The sequence below is a fragment of the Cetorhinus maximus genome, chromosome 18 (genome assembly GCF_964194155.1).
Source record: "Cetorhinus maximus chromosome 18, sCetMax3.hap1.1, whole genome shotgun sequence".
Classification (NCBI taxonomy): domain Eukaryota; kingdom Metazoa; phylum Chordata; class Chondrichthyes; order Lamniformes; family Cetorhinidae; genus Cetorhinus; species Cetorhinus maximus.
In genome coordinates this window covers 3,917,880-3,935,168 of record NC_135896.1, presented here as the reverse complement: position 1 = coordinate 3,935,168, position 17,289 = coordinate 3,917,880, and the positions used below count along the sequence as shown (strand labels likewise).

The window sequence follows — 17,289 nt, the reverse complement described above, 5'->3', positions numbered from 1 at the left end:
CCTGCAGAACAAGCTGGCACACAAGAGGGAGAGGTCACAGACCAGTGGCAGAATGCCTGAAATCCAGATTCTCACGGACTTTGAAAACAGAGCCATCCAGCTGGCCGGGGAGGATCTGGACCGGTCCTGTGCTGATGGTGAGGTCAGCACTGCTCTACCAAGTGAGGGTCCAGCAGTGCAACATCCATCAGACGACCATGCTGTGAGTGATGTGTCCTGTTTGACAGGCCACTGTCATGCACTAATTATCTCCCCTTGCTTTCACAGGCACATCTGGGAAACAGTCGACAGAGTTCATGACCCAGAGCCTCCAATCAAACCCCGAAGAAACCTCTGAAGAGGAATCTGATGACACCCTAATTGAAATCCTGTAACAGTGCTCACCCACACTCTCCACCAGCGCAGAAACACACACCTCGGGGGACCTAGCTTTAGAGCAGCCTCGGGATCACAATCTGGTGAGCACATCGCACTGTCTGATCCACAGCAGGAGGCGACAGGGACTTCCCAGATACCCGGCACTCGGGAAGTTGCTGGAGGTCAGAAATCTGCTGATTCTGAGTCAGATGAGGAGCCTCTGGACTCGGTCATGTCACAGTTGCTGGAGCTGCAAAGGCAAGCTCGGGAACATCAGGGAATGTCCGCTGCATTCCTCAGATTGCAAGGCACGCTGGAGGAGTCCATACGCCTTCAGTCTGAGGTGATAGCGCCGACATTGCCAGCACACCGAGGTCAACACTGATAGGATGGCGGCCGCCATGGAGACCTTGGTCCGAGACGTTGCTCCTGCACTGCTGCCCGGGCTCAACTCCATCACTAGCGCCATAGTTGGCCTCCAACAGTGTGTACGTGAGAGGGGTGCAGGGCAGCTCGATCTCACTCCAGCTCCCCCTGCTGCTCACAGAGTCAGCCAGGGGCCCCCGGGCACCCATAGTGAGGAGGATCAGCAGGTGCACGCTCTGGGCCCATCCATCCAGGTGACTCCAGGAGTGTCCGGCCTATCCGACTCCCCTCTTCCTGTGACCTCAGCAGCTCCAGCTACACATGCCGAGGAGGGTGTCACTGCCACACAGCAGGACCCTGAAAGCAGACTGGGACCGTCCAGGTCTCGGCCCTCCAGAGGACGCCCGCCAAGGTCATCACAGACAGGGTGTAGCAGTCAGCAGGCTACCCCCACCTCCGCTGTGGATGCCCGGGGAGCACCAAGACATAGCGGCAGGGTCGACAGCCGCCTCATCGGAAGAAACCTCCATCTCCTCCTCAGCCAGCTCCTCTCCCCGATACAGCTCCAGGTTGTAAAAGGCACAGCAGGTGACGATGATGCGTGACACCCTCTGTGGACTGTATTGCAGGGCTCCACCAGACCAGTCCAGGCACCAGAACCTCATTCTCAGCAACCCGATAGTTTGTTCCACAAAGGTTCAAGTTGCAGTACAAGCCTTGCGGTACCTTCACTCTGCTGCGGTCTGAGGCTGCCGTGAGGGTGTCATCAGCCACGTCCTCTGCGGGCAGCCCTTGCTTAGTAGGTTTATGAGTATGAGTGTAAGTGGTTTGCTCTGTGTGGCTTAATTAAATTTGGAATCAGGTGGACTGTAAGCTTGAAATCATCAAAAGGAGCTAGGGGCAGGATCTTCCCCCCCGTCAGGGGTGAAGTTGAATTGCGGGCGGGCACAGGCGCACCTCTGATCGGCGCCCCCAATTGGGGGCGCAGCGCCATTTTACACGGGTGGGCCAATTAAGGTCCGCCCAATGTGACACCCGGCGGGAAGTGCTATGCGCTCCCTGTGCAGGCGGTGGGGGGGGGAATCCCTAAACCCGGGAGTGCGCTCATGCGCACGAAGGAGCGCACTCACCCCCCTGAAGCTAAATGCAGCCTCAGGGAGATCGGCTGTTCCGTCACAAATATTAAAAATAGAAAAAAAAAATTCCTGACATGTCCCCTCATGTGACACTGTCACATGTCACATGTCACATGAGTTGGGACATGTCCACAATTTTTTTTAAATCCTTAATAATTTTTTAAAAACCTACATGAAACCTCATCCCACCCGTGGATGAGGTTTGATGCTTTTTCTAATTCCCGCCAGGGTTCCCGGTCTGCCCACCAGCCTTAAGGTTGGACAGGCAGGTCCATTAATTACTTAAATGACTCTGTCAATGGCCTCAATTGGCCATTGACAGGTCAACGGGGGCAAAGCTGATTTTGCTGCACCCCCGCCTACCGGAAAATTTAAATGGGGCATGGTGACATCGGGAGTTCTGCCCGACATCACCACGTGTCATTTTATGCGTCGGCGAGCGGGCCCCGCCCCCTGCTCACCGACGGGAAAATCCTGCCCTAGGTGTAGAAATGTACTTGAAATGCTAATGAATAAACATGGATGCTGCCTTAGCATGTAAGGTGTGAAGGAAATTTGCATTTTAGACAAGTGAAGGGGTTGTTTGGATTTCAAAGGGATGTTTGTCTGTTTACAAGTAGCCAGATAAGCAAGGCTAAGCAGTGTGTTTATTTTTCCCAAAAGTTACTGACTATATTGGCAACATGAAAGTTTTTATATAATGGGAAAGGTACGGTTCCAGAGACATATGAAACAATGGAATTACACACTAAAAAGACAGAAACATATATAAAGGATAATGACAGGCTATATTATAGGGGGCATGTAAGATCTAACAGGAGTGTGTGAAACAGCCTTGAAGAAGCCTTGTGCCATTTGTGCATAAGTCTGTTGTGTCCAGTAACGAAAGTTAGAGAAAGCCATTTGGAATTCTACTGTCAAACAGGTACTGTATTCACCTCTGAAGCTGCCTTGCACCTGGCACCTGTCACTCAGCAGCCAGGACGCATGAATCAAGTGACCAGAATGACTCCACCTCCTCAATTTTGCCACCAAGCCTCTGCCTGTCACATTCCCAGTGCCCAGATTTGGAACTTGCCAGAAGGGAGTGGATCATGTTGGTCACACAGTGTGCTGATGGAGTGTTATGTGTTATGCCCAGTTTTACCAGGATGCCTGCCCTGACCAGCACCTTCCCATCCATTGACCACATGCACCAGGAAACTTCAGGAACGTGGCTCCTGATTGGATGATACCCAAGGCCAATCGATATCATGGGTTTGTAAAACCAGGCGAGCTGAATAGTATAAGAAATACTTAAAGCAAGAAACTTCCATGAATATATTCACCACATTCTTACACTCACTAGCATGCTGCAAGGCTCATCCACTGCTGGGAAGACTGATGGAATTATCTCTAGGGTGCCTCACCATGGTGCCTACTTTCCTTTGACCCAATTTAGGCTCTAAACTGACTCATCTATAATCTGGTTTATTTCCTCTTCAGATATCATTAAAGGTAACACAATGTAGAACTGTGGTCATCGTGGCTGCTTCAGATGATACATGAACCAAATTCAAAACAGGCAGCAAATGCAAAAAAAAAAACTAAAGCTTCACATTAAAATGTTACGAAGGTTCTGAGGTTTGAGGTTCAGTACGTTTGTCAGCATTGAATATCAGAGCTTTACTCTGTATCTAACCCCGTGCTGTACCTGCCCTGGGAGTGTTTGATGGGGACAGTGTAGAGGGAGCTTTACTCTGTATCTAACCCCGTGCTGTACCTGTCCTGGGAGTGTTTGATGGGGACAGTGTAGAGGGAGCTTTACTCTGTATCTAACCCCGTGCTGTACCTGTCCTGGGAATGTTTGAGGGGACAGTGTAGAGGGAGCTTCACTCTGTATCTAACCCTGTGCTGTACCTGTCCTGGGAGTGTTTGATGGGGACAGTGTAGAGGGAGCTTTACTCTGTATCTAACCCCGTGCTGTACCTGTCCTGAGAGTGTTTAATGGGGACAGTGTAGAGGGAGCTTTACTCTGTATCTAACCCTGTGCTGTACCTGTCCTGGGAGTGTTTGATGGGGACGGTGTAGAGGAAGCTTTACTCTGTATCTAACCCCATGCTGTACCTGTCCTGGGAGTGTTTGATGGGGACAGTGTAGAGGGAGCTTTACTCTGTATCTAACCCTGTGCTGTACCTGTCCTGGGAGTATTTGATGGGGACAGTGTAGAGGGAGCTTTACTCTGTATCTAACCCCGTGCTGTACCTGTCCTGGGAGTGTTTGACGGGGACAGTGTAGAGGAAGCTTTACTCTGTGGTTCAGTAATGTCTAGGCAGGATGTGTGAACATTATCTTAGAATCAACTGTTAGTGCAACAAAATAATTTTATTGACATTGAGATGCATCAGTTTTTCATACAACCTGACCTGAAAACTGAAATTCTAACCCAGAGTGACCAGTTCCTCTGTTCCGAGGGGTTAATTCTTTGCTTGAAAACTCCTCACTTGATGGATTCTTGTGATTGGCTAGAATCATTGTAATAATTGGATTTTTGTATCTGAAATTAAAATCTTTACTGGGGAGGACTAGCTGGAGTTTATATTTGTCTTTTCACATCTCGGCAAAGAAGTTGTCAGTTGCTATTCTCAGCTTATCTGTCATTGTCTGTATCAAACTTAGAGCAAGCCAGCCTGTCACATTCACTTCATCAGCATATCTTGGATCAATAAGAAGGCCTGTAAAACTAGGAATGTTTAACCTTTGTCCTTTGCTGTAACGGTGTTTTAATAAAATCAGTCCTTTCGTAAGTAAGGTATCGATCCCAAGTAAGTCTCTAATTTTGTCTCAATTGCATTGACTGCATTCCTCCTTCATTAGGTGTACCAAATTTTACTCCATCCATTCAGCCTGCACTAAAAACAGGTGTTAAAAGCCCATATTGAAAAGTACACCTCTGGAAATGCACGTATACTTGTTCTCAGGAACCTGGCACGTTCTTAAAGACATGTGAGCATTGACAGGCTGGAAAAGACCCTCTGATTAGTCTAGTGTCCCTCCTCTGCACTCTTTCCGAAATCTAAAGGCACCCACCATTTGAAGAGACCAAAACTAGACTCAGTATTCCAGGTAAGGTCTAACCAAAGTCTTGTACAGGTCCAAAATAGTCCGCCTCAAATCAATTATTCTCTGAATGCACCCCCATTTTTTTCTTGATTGGAAATGGAATTGTGAGTTGGTTTGTGAAGGTTTGGGTAGAGTTGGTTGCATGGTGTGTGGAACAGGATGGTCATGTCAAGGATGGAAGCGGGAGAGATTCTGATGGAGAGTCTCCATCGGAAATTCCAAGTTGTCTCCCAGGTTTGGGCAGATCCACTGTGTTCTCTCAGCATTTCCTGGCTCTATTTCAAACTTGCATTTTTTTTTTCTACCTTTCTTGACATTTACACACATCCTCTCGAAGAAATGTTCTGAGAAAACAGTGTGGCGCAAGGTGGGGTCTGACACAGAAAGAGAAAACCTAGATCAGAATCAGATAACTTCAGAAATCAGACATCAAAGGCAGAGTATACATCAAACCTTTAATCCCTTTTTTAAAAATGGCATTAAAATGATAAGGCTTAACACTGAACACATGGATGGTGGATCACAGAGCAACTTATTCTTTATTCTTTATTCTTCCATGACTGAACGTGCCACATTGACCAAGATTTGATGTGAACTCACAATAGCATGAAAATAAATGTGTGGTTTCGCTCAGGCCTGAGATTATGTTAACAGGAAATATTAACCAACTCAATCGACAAAGGTCGGAAAGTCCTATGATGTGTTTCACTTTCTGATATTTAGTAGAAACTGATACTTTTGATTAATTTCATGCTCTCTCCTCCAACTTTCTCATCCCTTTCTTTTCCTGTCATTGCAGATTGCACACAAAGACTGGCCGGGTGGTTAACAGTGAGGTTGAGTGTCTTGGGCTACAGGGAGATATAGACGGGATGGTCAAATGGGCAGCTAAGTGGCAGATGGAATTTAACCCTGAAAAGTGTGAGGTGATACACTTTGGAAGGAGTAATTTGACAAGGAAGTATTCAATGAACGGCATGACACTAGGAAGTTCTGAGGAACAAAGGGACCTTGGCGTGTGTGTCCATAGAACTCTGAAGGCAGAGGGGCATGTTAGTGGGGTGGTGAAAAAGGCATATGGGACACTGGCCTTTATCAATCGGGGCATGTATTACAAAAGTAGGGAGGTCATGTTGGAGTTGTATAGAACCTTGGTGAGGCCACAGCTGGAGTACTGTGTGCAGTTCTGGTCACCACATTATAGGAAGGATGTGATTGCACTGGAGGGGGTGCAGAGGAGATTCACCAGGATGTTGCCTGGGATGAAACATTTAAGTTATGACGAGAGGTTGGATAGACTTGGGTTGTTTTCGTTGGAGCAGAGAAGACTGAGGGGTGACCTGATCGAGGTGTATAAGATTATGAGGGGTATGGACAGGGTGGATAGGAAGCAGCTGTTCCCCTTAGTTGAAGGGTCAGTCACAAGGGGCTATAAGTTCAAGGTGAGGGGCAAGAGGTTTAGGGGGGATGTGAGGGAAAAATTTTTTACCCAGAAGGTGGTGACGGTCTGGAATGCGCTGCCTGTGAGGGTGGTGGAGGCGGGTTGCCTCACATCCTTTTAAAAAGTACCTGGATGAGCACTTGGCACGTCATAACATTCAAGGCTGTGGGCCAAGTGCTGGTCAATGGGATTAGGGAGGTAGGTCAGGTGTTCCTCACATGTCGGTGCAGACTCGATGGGCCGAAGGGCCTCTTCTGCATGGTGTGATTCTGTGATTCTCAGCATGGAACTGCCAATTCTCGCTGATAACTCACCACTAAATTGCAATGGTCCCAAGAATAACGGGTGTCAATTGGCACGAGTGAGCCTCATTGACACCCTGCTGCCAGCCGCCACAAATTCCATGTTAACCTCTTCTGCCCTCCGATTTAATCGGGGGATGCTCCTCAGGTGCTGGGAGATTGACACAGGGTCTCTCCCCTGATTAAGTAGGCCAGGCCACCAAGTGACCACCATGATGGGTTGCATTAAAACCAGCCCCATGTGCCTGTGTGTGTGTGTTTGTGTGCGTGTTTTTGTGCTTGTTTGTACATGTGTGTAGACCTGTATATGATCCAATTACAGTCACTTAGAGATGATCCAATCAACATTCCTGAGAATTCATCCAATCAGAGTCCCTGAGAAGATATTTATTCAAACCCTTAACTAAACGTATGTCATTGCAAAGCAGGATTTATGCAACACATTTTCTACAGCATGCGCTATCTGAATGTATAGCCATAATCATATATGATATATATATATTACTGCAATAAGCAAATGATATGTTGACCTTTATTGCGAGAGGACTTGAGTACATGAGTAGAGAAATCTTGATGCAATTGAATAGAGCCTTGTTGAGACCGCACCTGGAATATTGCGTACAGTTTTGGTTGTCTTATCTAAGGAAGGATATACTTGCCACAGAGGCAGTGCAATGAAGGTTCAACAGGCTGATTCCTGGGATTGCAGGATTGCCCTATAAGGAGAGATTGAGGAAACTGGGCCTGTATTCTCTAGGGTTTAGAAGAATGAGAGGTGATCTCATTGAAACATACAAAATTCTTACATAGCTTGACAAGGTAGATGCAGGGAGGATGTTTCACCTGGTTGAGGGTCTAGAACCAGGGGACACAGTCTCAGAATAAGGGGCAGGACACTTAAGACTGAAATGAGGAGGAATTTCTTCACTCAGAGGGTGGTGAATCTTTGGAATTCTCTACCCCAGAGGGTTATGGAGGCTCAGCCATTTAATATATTCAGGATGGAGATCGATAGATTTCTGGATAGTAAAGACATTAAGGGTTATGGGGATAGTGTGGGAAAATGAGGTTGAGATCGAAGATCAGCCATGACCTGTTTGGATGGCAGAGCAGGCTCGAGGGGCCGAGTGGCCTACTCCTGCTCTTATTTCCTAAGTTCCTAATAGTTCTGTCATTCCTCTCCACACAATGTTTAGTACAATTCAATTTTTTCATAATAATTTATCAATTTTTGTTTCCATTTTCTCGTTCATTAAGATCAAGAATGTCAGAACTGACAAAGGAAATACTCAGTGACATCTCTCAGGGTTATATAGAGGGTAAAGCTCCCTCCACACCGCCCCCATCAAACACTCCCAGGACAGGTACAGCACGGGGTTAGATACAGAGTAAAGCTCCCTCTACACCGCCCCCATCAAACACTCCCAGGACAGGTACAGCACGGGGTTAGATACAGAGTAAAGCTCCCTCTACACTGTCCCCATCAAACACTCCCAGGACAGGTACAGCACGGGGTTAGATACAGAATAAAGCTCCCTCTACACTGTCCCCATCAAACACTCCCAGGTCAGGTACAGCACGGGGTTAGATACAGGGTAAAGCTTCCTCTACACTGTCCCATCAAACACTCCCAGGACAGGTACAGCACAGGGTTAGATACAGAGTAAAGCTCCCTCTACACTGTCCCCATCAAACACTCCCAGGACAGGTGCAGCACGGGGTTAGATACAGAGTAAAGCTCCCTCTACACTGTCCCCATCAAACACTCCCAGGACAGGTACAGCACGGGGTTAGATACCGAGTAAAGCTCCCTCTACACTGTCCCCATTAAACACTCTCAGGACAGGTACAGCACGGGGTTAGATACAGAGTAACGCTCCCTCTACACTGTCCCCATCAAACACTCCCAGGACAGGTACAGCACGGGGTTAGATACAGAGTAAAGCTCCCTCTACACTGTCCCCATCAAACACTCCCAGGACAGGTGCAGCACAGTATTTTCAACCAGGACAGGTACAGCAACACTTCACTAGATTGGTTCCTGGGATGAGGGCGTTGTCTTCTGATGAGAAGCTGAGTAAACTGGACCTATATTTTCTGGAGTTTAGAAGAATGAGAGTTGATCTCATTGAAGCCTACATGGTGAAGGAGCTATGAGGTTGTTGCGCCTGACTGAAGAATCCAGAACATTGCGGCAGTGTCTCAGGGTAAGGGTCAATCATTTAGGCCTGAGATGAGGAATTTTTTTTTCACTCAAAAGGTTGAAAATCCTTGGAATTCTCTATCCCAGAAGGTTGTGGATGCTCCATCATTGCATATATTCAAGGCTGGGATAGACAGATGTTTAATCTCCCAGGGAATCAAGGGATATGGGGACTGGGTGGGGAAGTGGATCATGTTGAATAGCAGAGCAGGCTTGAGGGGCTGAGAGGTCTACCCCTGCTCCTATTTTTTATGCCCTTATAACCTTTAAACCAGAGACAGATCATTCAGGAGAGAAGTTAGGAAACATTTCTTCATCCAAAGGGTGGTAGAAATGTGGAGCTGTCTCCCACAAAAAGTAGTAGGTGTTCTCTCAGTTAATAATTTTAAATGTTAGATTGATAGGTTTATGATAGTTGACCCCGTAAACGGGTAGAGTCAATGCAGTAGGATTGAGTTATAATGTAGATCTACCACGATCTCCTTAAATAATAGAACAGGCTGGAGTGGCTGATTGGACTCCTCCTGTTCCTATGACTGCTTTAAAACCTAACCATAACCACTGAATAGAGGAAACCATTGCCCACTATACAATAATATTCATTTGCCTTTTGCTGCATCTAGCTGTCTGAGTGAAGCTATCAGCTTGTACTAATTCTGGTGTGAACCCTTTGGGTATTGATTCCAAGCTGCCCCAAATTCAGGATCTTTGTCATTCACCTTTCTTCAGCTAGATTCTCATCCAGGCTCCAGAGAGCCCATGACTATTACTGGTAGATGCCCATCAATAAGGAGCAATCACATAGATAAATGCCCATTTTTATGGGAATGGTCAGATTCTGGCTGACTGAATCACATTGTCATTGCTCATCTACCCAGGCAGAGAGTGAATGACCCATTAGGGTAATGGAAAACAAGACTTTCTCTGCCTGGTTCTTCACTTTTGATTCACACCATTCCCTGACACCTGACAATTCCATATAATTCTCAGCTGAATAAAACTGGTGTAACAGAGCAATTGCTGAGAAAACACTTCAGCATTCCAGAGTGCTGCCAACACCACCTGTCGTGGTTTCAAGACTTACATTAGATGAGATTGGGAGCCAATGTATTGTGACCCCATGCTCCCCCTGTTCTTTTCCCATCTAGGCAGTGTCCAGGGGTGGAGGTAGTCAGATAAGTGCTCCAGCAAATTAGGTTCACACAGGTTCCCCTCACCCATCCTGCAAATGAACTGTAGGGGTCATTTCCAAACCTCATGTAACCAGTGGGAGCCTTGGATGTTGGGATCCCCGCACAGAAATGTAAACATTATTCCCAGAACACCACCAAGTTTCTAATATGGGCCTATTGACTATTAACCCCCACTTTAATGTGCAGTTTTGTTTAATTGCGCTGGTGTTGAATTTTGGTTGGTATGAGAAGGTCTTTAGCCAATCCCTGGTCATATTTCACTGGTGATTTGTTCCATTCTGTACGTGGATGTCCCTGAAGTATGTCCGTTTCTCAAAATCCAGCTGTCCACCCTGCACCAGGTGCTACGCTTCCTGATGGATTGGAAGTCTCTCCGTAGTTCCTGCCTCACACTCTCACAGGAGAACATGTAGAGGATTGGGTTTATGGCACTGTTGATTGTGCAGAAGCAAAGGAAGAGAGTGGAGGTGGTGTAAATCTTTTGTTCGAACCAGCAGCTGTCCGAGGAGAGCGAGAAGGCAATGGCTCTGGTGAGGAGGATGATGTGGTACGGGGCAAAGCAGCAGAGGAAGATGAATATTATGGCAATGGCCAGGTACTTCACCTTGGTCTTTTCGCGTGGGTTGAGACACGGGCTGTCACGGATCCTTCGAAAAATCATCAAGTTGGTGAGAGCCAGGATGAAAAGGGGAACACAGAAACCCACACAGAACCTGGCGTAGTTGAACTTGGCCACCAGCTCAGGCATGGGGAAGGTCTCAAAGCATGAATCGTTCTTGGCATCGCTACTCTTCACCTTTGACAGAAAGAAGACGGGGAGGTGGGTGACCATCACCAGAAGCCAGATGCAAACACAGACCAACACGGCCGTCCTTCGTCGCCGACGCCATCGCGCTTCGATGGGGTGGAGAACAACGAGGCAGCGATCAACAGAGATACAGCAAAGGAGCAGGATGCTGATGTACAGGTTGTTGAAGAAGATGAAGCCAGTGAGCTGGCAGGCAGTGTTACTCTGAGTCCACCGATTTTCGTTCCTCACATAGAGGATCCACTGTGGGATGGTGCCCACGTAGAGCAGGTCGGACAGTGAGAGGGTGAACAGGTAGACCGACAGCACATTCTTCTTCCAGATCTTTAGCAAGGAAAGGCACAAGGTCAGTAGGTTGGCCGGGGCCCCGATGGCAAGAACCAGGCTGTAAACGGTGATCAGTGGCACCACCCCCTGATTGTAGGTGATGTTGCAGGCCTGCTTTGAACCAGCACTGCTGTTGTTCATTAATGCTGGGACCATCCTAGCCATCGATTCCAGGCAACATCCTGAAAGAGAAGGAAAATCCTTAGTGTAAACACAAATAGAAAGGCACATTTCACCTTTTCCCATCTGCCTGCTCCCCCTCCCACTCCCATTCCAAAGCTGTTGCCTGCCTTCTCAAGTAGACGTAAAAGATCCAGTTGCACTATGTTAAAAAAGAATGGTTTGGGATGGGGAGGAGGTGGGGTGCGGGGGTGGTGCAGGGCTGGGCGGGGTGGTGTGTTATACCTGGTGTCCTGGCCAAAACGCATCCCTCAATCAGAAACAGACTATCTGATCATTATAACATTGCTGTTTAAGGGATACAGGGGTAGTGCAGGGAAATGGTGTCGAGGTAGACGATCAGCCATGATCTAGTTGAATGGCAGAGCAGGTTATTGCTAAGCAAGTGTCACTTGATAGCACTGTTGATGACCCCTTCCATTACTTTACTGATGATTGAGAGTTAACTGATGGGGCAGTAATTGGCTGGGTTGGATTTGTCCTGCTTTATGGGTACAGGACATACCTGGGCAATTTTCCACATAGCCGGGTAGATGCCAGTGTTGTAGCTGTACTAGAACAGCTTGGCTAGGGGCGCAGCAAGTTCTGGAGCACAAGTCTTCAGTACTGTTGCTGGAATATTGTCAGGGCTTATAGCCTTTGCAGTATCCAGAGCCTTCAGCCATTTCTTGATATCACATGGAGTGAATTGAATTGGCTGAAGACTGGCAACTGTGATGCTGGGGACCTCCGGAGGAGGCTGAGATGGATCATCTACTCGGCATTTCTGGCTGAAGATTGTAGCAAATGCTTCAGCCTTATCTTTTGCACTGACCCATCATTGAGGACGGGGATGTTTGTGGAGCCTCCTCCTCCAGTGAGTTGTTTAATTGTCCACCATTATTCATGACTGGATGTGGCAGGACTGCAGAGCTTAGATCTAATCCATTGATTGTGGGATCGCTTAGCTCTGTCTATCACTTGCTGCTTATGCTGTTTGGCACACAAGTAGTCCTGTGTTATAGCTTCACCAGGTTGACATCTCATTGTTAGGTATGCCTGGTGCTGCTCCTGGCATGCCCTCCTGCACTCTTCATTGAACCAGGGTTGATCCCCTGGCTTGATGGTAATGGTAGAGTGGGGGATATGCCAGGCCATGAGATTACAGATTGTGTCAAGTGCAATTCTGCTGCTGCTGATGGCCCTCAGCGCCTCATGGATGCCCAGTCTTGAGTTGCTAGATCTGTTTGAAATCTATCCCATTTAGCATGGTGGTTGTGCCACACAACACAATGGAGGGTATCCTCAATGTGAAGGTGGGACTTCGTCTCCACAATGTGCTGTGGTCACTCCTACTGATACTGTCATGGACAGATGCATCTGCGGCAGGCAGGTTGGTGAGGATGAGGTCAAGTATGTTTTTCCCTCACCACCTGCCGCAGACCCAGTCTAGCAGCTATGCCATTTAGGACTTGGCCAGCTCGGTCAGTAGTGGTGCTACCGAGCCACTCTTGGTTCTCGGTGATGGACATTGAAGTCCCCCACCCAGAGTACATTCTGTACTCTTGTCACCTCAGTGCTTCCTCCAAGTGGTGTTCAACATGGAGGAGCACTGATTCATCAGCTGAGGGAGGGCGGTACGTGGTAATCAGCAGGAGGTTTCCTTGCCCATGTTTGACCTGATGCCATGAGACTTTATGGGGTCCAGAGTCGATGTTGAGGACTCCCAGGGCAACTCCCTCCTGACTGTATACCACTGTGCCGCCACCTCTGCTGGGTCTGTCCTGCCACTGGGACTGGACATACCCAGGGATGGTGACGGTGGAGTCTGGGACATTATCTGTGAGGTGTGATTCCGTGAGTATGACTATGTCAGGCTGTTGCTTGACTAGTCTGTGAGACAGCTCTCCCAACTTTGGCACCAGCCTCCAGATGTTAGTAAGGAGGACATTGCAAGGTCGACAGGGCTGAATTTGCCATTTTTGTTTCTGGTACCTAGGTCAGTGCCGGGTGGTCCATCCAGTTTCGTTCCTCTTTTGAGACTTGTTTGATACAACTAAGTGGCTTGCTAGGTCATTTCAGAGTCAACCACATTGGGTGGTCTGGAGACCAGACCAGGTAAGGATGGCAAATTTCCTTCCCCAAAGGGCATTAGTGAACCAGGAGGGTTTTTACAACAATCAATGATAGTTTCATGATCACCATGACTGAGACTAGCTTTATATTCCACAGTGGGATTTGAATTAGTCTGAGCTTCTGGATTACAAGTCCAGTGACATTACCACCGTGTCACCATCTCCCCTGGCCTTCTGTCCATCATAGGTGCGGATGTTTGCTGATGATTGCACAATGTTCGGCACCAGCTGCAACTCCTCAGATACTGAAGCAGTTCATGTCCAAATGCAGCAAAACCTGGACAATATCCAGGCTTGGGCTGACAAGTAGCAAGTAACATTTGAGCCATATAAGTGCCAGGCAATGATCATCTCCAACAAGAGAGAGCCCAACCATTTCCCTTTACATTCAATGACATTACCATCACCGAATCCCCCATTATCAACATCTTGGGGGTTACCATTGACCAGAAACAGAATGACACCAGTCATATAAATGCTAGTGCTACAAGAGCAGGTCAGAGGCTGGGAATTCTGCACAAGTAATTCACCTCCTGACTCCCCAAAGCCTGTCCACCATCTACAAGGCACAAGTCAGGAGTGTGATGAAATACTCTCCACTTGCCTGGATGAGTGCAGCTCCCACAACACTCAAGAAGCTTGACACCAGCCAGGACAAAGCAGCCCACTTGATTGGCACCACATCCACAGACATTCACTCCCTTTACCACCGATGCACAGTAGCAGCAGTGTGTGTACCATCGACAAGATGCACTTCAGGAATTCACCAAAGCTCCTTAGACAGCACCTTCCAAACCTACGACCACTGCCACCTAGAAGGACAAGGGCAGCAGACACATGGGAACACCACCACCTGGAAGTTCCCCTCCAAGCCACTCACCATCCTGACTTGGAAATATATCACCGTTCCTTCACTGTCGCTGGGTCAGAATCCTGGAACTCCCTCCCTAACAGCACTGTGGGTGTACCTACACCACATGGACTGCGGCGGTTCAAGAAGGCAGCTCACCACCACCTTCTCAAGGGCAACTAGGGATGGGCAATAAATTCTGGCCCAGCCAGCGACACTTACATCCCTTAAAAGAATAAAGAAGAGATAAGTCAAGGCCCAGTCTAATTTCTCAGATGGATTTTCAAGTTGCCATGCCACAATTTTGAAGGAGAGCAGGGGAAGTTATCCTCAGTGCCCTGGCTGATTGTTATCCCCCATGGAACGCCACTAAACCAGATATTCTGATCACTATCACATTTCTGTTTGTCAGAGCTTGCTGTGTGCAAATTGAATGCAGCATTCCCTACATTATAACAGTAACCACACCTCAAAAGTACTGCACTGCAGCTGTAAATCATTTTGGGATAACCTGAGGTTGTGAAAGGTGCTATAGAAATGCAAGTCTTTCTTTTGAACACTCCTGTTGATTTAATGTCAGCAGTGAATGAAATATGATCGTGTGCATAATGATCACTTAATACCTTCTTAACTTGACAGTTCTAATTCATGTCTTTAATCTCCAAACAGAGCCTTCAAGCATGCCATAAACTATGGTCCAGGAAGACGGTGATGACTCAACCCCAGGACTCGTGCAGAGCAGGCACCAGCTCAGGTACTCCCACTTTGATGAGATTAGTGAAGTAGATGGTTGAGTGTTTATCTGATGACTCTCACATCACACACCACAAGAGCAGAAAATGGGGTCAGGGCAGCAGTAGAGAGTGCCGGAGTTGCAGGATATCTAAACTCTGCTCAGCTGGATGTAGATGCTGTAAGTCAGGGGCTGATGAGGGAGGAGAGTGCTGGAGAAGCAGGAAAGAATGTGCGATACACTGGCAATGCGCACACTTGCAGAGGTTGGAGGAGTCCATCTGTCCAGGGCATGAGTTGCACGATGTCACATGCTTTTGCAATGATGTCTTCCTTCGTAGGAAGAGTGACTACCTGCTCAAAGTGTCAAATTCGGGTGCATGTACATTCTCAGCTTGCACACTATGAATGGCACATCAAACAGGATTGTGATAGCCAGGCCCAGTGATTGCCCCACTGCTCTCCAGTTCATTGCTAACAGGGAAAGGCAGCTGGACCATAAGCGGGATGATGATGAAAGGGGGTTGGGGAAATAGGGGCTCGGCTCAAAGCCCACCACCCTCGGTCTGCACCCGCCCCCTCCCTACACACCCACACCCACTCAGTAAGTTCCCCACATGCTGCCTCCTGCCCCAATGACCGACTCAGCCCCTGTACAGATGCAGGTGGACGTCAGTCATGGGTTTCTCAGCAAACACAACAGGCAAACCAGCAGCCTGCCTCTACCTCTGCTGAGGCCACAGGGGTTTGCATCTTACACATCTAGGAAATGTTGGCGTAGCGGTAATATCACTGGGCTAGTTAACCCAAAGGCCCAGGTTAATGCTCTAGGGCACAGGTTCAAATCTCATCACTGCAGCTGGTAGAGTTTAAATTCAGTTAATAGAATCTAGTGACCATGACAACTATCACTGATTGTTGTAAAAGCCCATCTGGTTCACCAATGTCCCTTTAGGGAAGGAAATCCTCCATTCTTACCCGGACCGGCCTACACGTGACTCCAGACCCATAGCAGTGAGGTTGACTTTTAACTGCCCTCTGAAATGGCCTAGCAAGCCACTCAGTTCAAGGGCAATTAGGGATGGGCAACAAATGCCAGCGACAGGCACCTCCCATGAAAGATTAAAGAAAAAAAGTGTTTGAAAGAGGAAGTAAAGATTGTACTTGCACAAGTATAAACACGTGGATGTGTTACACAATGTTACAATAGTAAGTCTCTATTTGATATATTATTTGTTTCCACTACTTTCCCGTGTTGCCCAGGTTTGGTGGCTGCCTGGCAATTGATCTTTACACTTGTGATAAAGAGTAAGACATAAATGAACTCGGAACAGTGGGATGTGAAGTGAAGGTTTGGTTGTGCGGACTGGTGAAACCTAAGGTGAATCTCACAGTACTGAGCATGTCCTGGCTGGCAATGAACACAGCAGCTGCTGTGGCATCATCCCCCTCACTCTTGGAATCCTCTCCGAAGTTTTGTGCTCTGTGCTCTGTTCCTCACACATGATCCAGATCTCACTGCTGTGTAATGTTGTACAGGGGGCAGCACAGCACCAGGGTCTGGAGGTCCCGGCTGGAGCGTATTAAAGGAAATCTATCCAGGCACCTGAAGTGCATCTTCAGCATTGCTGATCGCTTCCTCAATGACGCGCCTGGTTGTCACGTGGCTTTCATTATATCGCCCCTGGGCTTCATTGGTTGGTCCATCACTGGTGTCATCAGCCACATTTTAAGAGGGCTCCCTTGCCCCTGATTGGCCGGTCGGTATCTCTGATTCCGGGTGTGAGGAGTTCGGGAAGGTTGGACAGGACAAAACTGTCATAGCCGCTGCCCGGGAATCTTCTGCACACCCACATAAAGATCATTCTGTGCTTATACACCGGCTGCACATTGATGGGGTGGAAGTCCTTACAGTTGGTGAATGCTCCTGGGTGATCTGGGGATGCCCAAATTGCCACATGCATTGCAATTGATGATACCCTCCCCCAAACAGAGTAACAAATTGGAGTACCCACCCACTCTGACTGGCATTATCAGACAAAGTCACCTGTCTTGTGTATTTGTACCCCGGTGACTGGGAAATCCTGGAAATGCCTCTGGCAGATCCCTGGAAGGAGCCGGAGATGAAGAAGTTGAGGGTGATGGCAGCTTTGACAGACACTGGGAAAACCGTAGCCT

The 17,289-nt window shown here is 47.9% G+C and overlaps 1 protein-coding gene across 4 annotated transcripts in view; it reads right to left on the bottom strand.

Moving 5' to 3' along the window:
- Positions 1-4,224: 4,224 nt before the first annotated feature.
- Positions 4,225-17,289, bottom strand: part of LOC144692891 (putative G-protein coupled receptor 132) — a 105,696-nt gene continuing 92,631 nt past the window's right edge. For 3 of the 4 annotated variants that reach the window (XM_078561990.1, XM_078561988.1, XM_078561986.1), the window contains exons 3-4: positions 7,665-11,417; positions 5,404-7,631 (exon numbers count right to left, since the gene is read on the bottom strand). In XM_078561990.1, the coding sequence (XP_078418116.1) occupies positions 10,351-11,400 (1,050 nt within the window). In that variant the 5' untranslated portion in view covers positions 11,401-11,417 and the 3' untranslated portion in view covers positions 5,404-7,631; positions 7,665-10,350. Of the gene's footprint in view, positions 5,336-5,403; positions 7,632-7,664; positions 11,418-17,289 lie in introns of those variants that run through there. The other variant, XM_078561989.1, reaches the window with a different exon arrangement.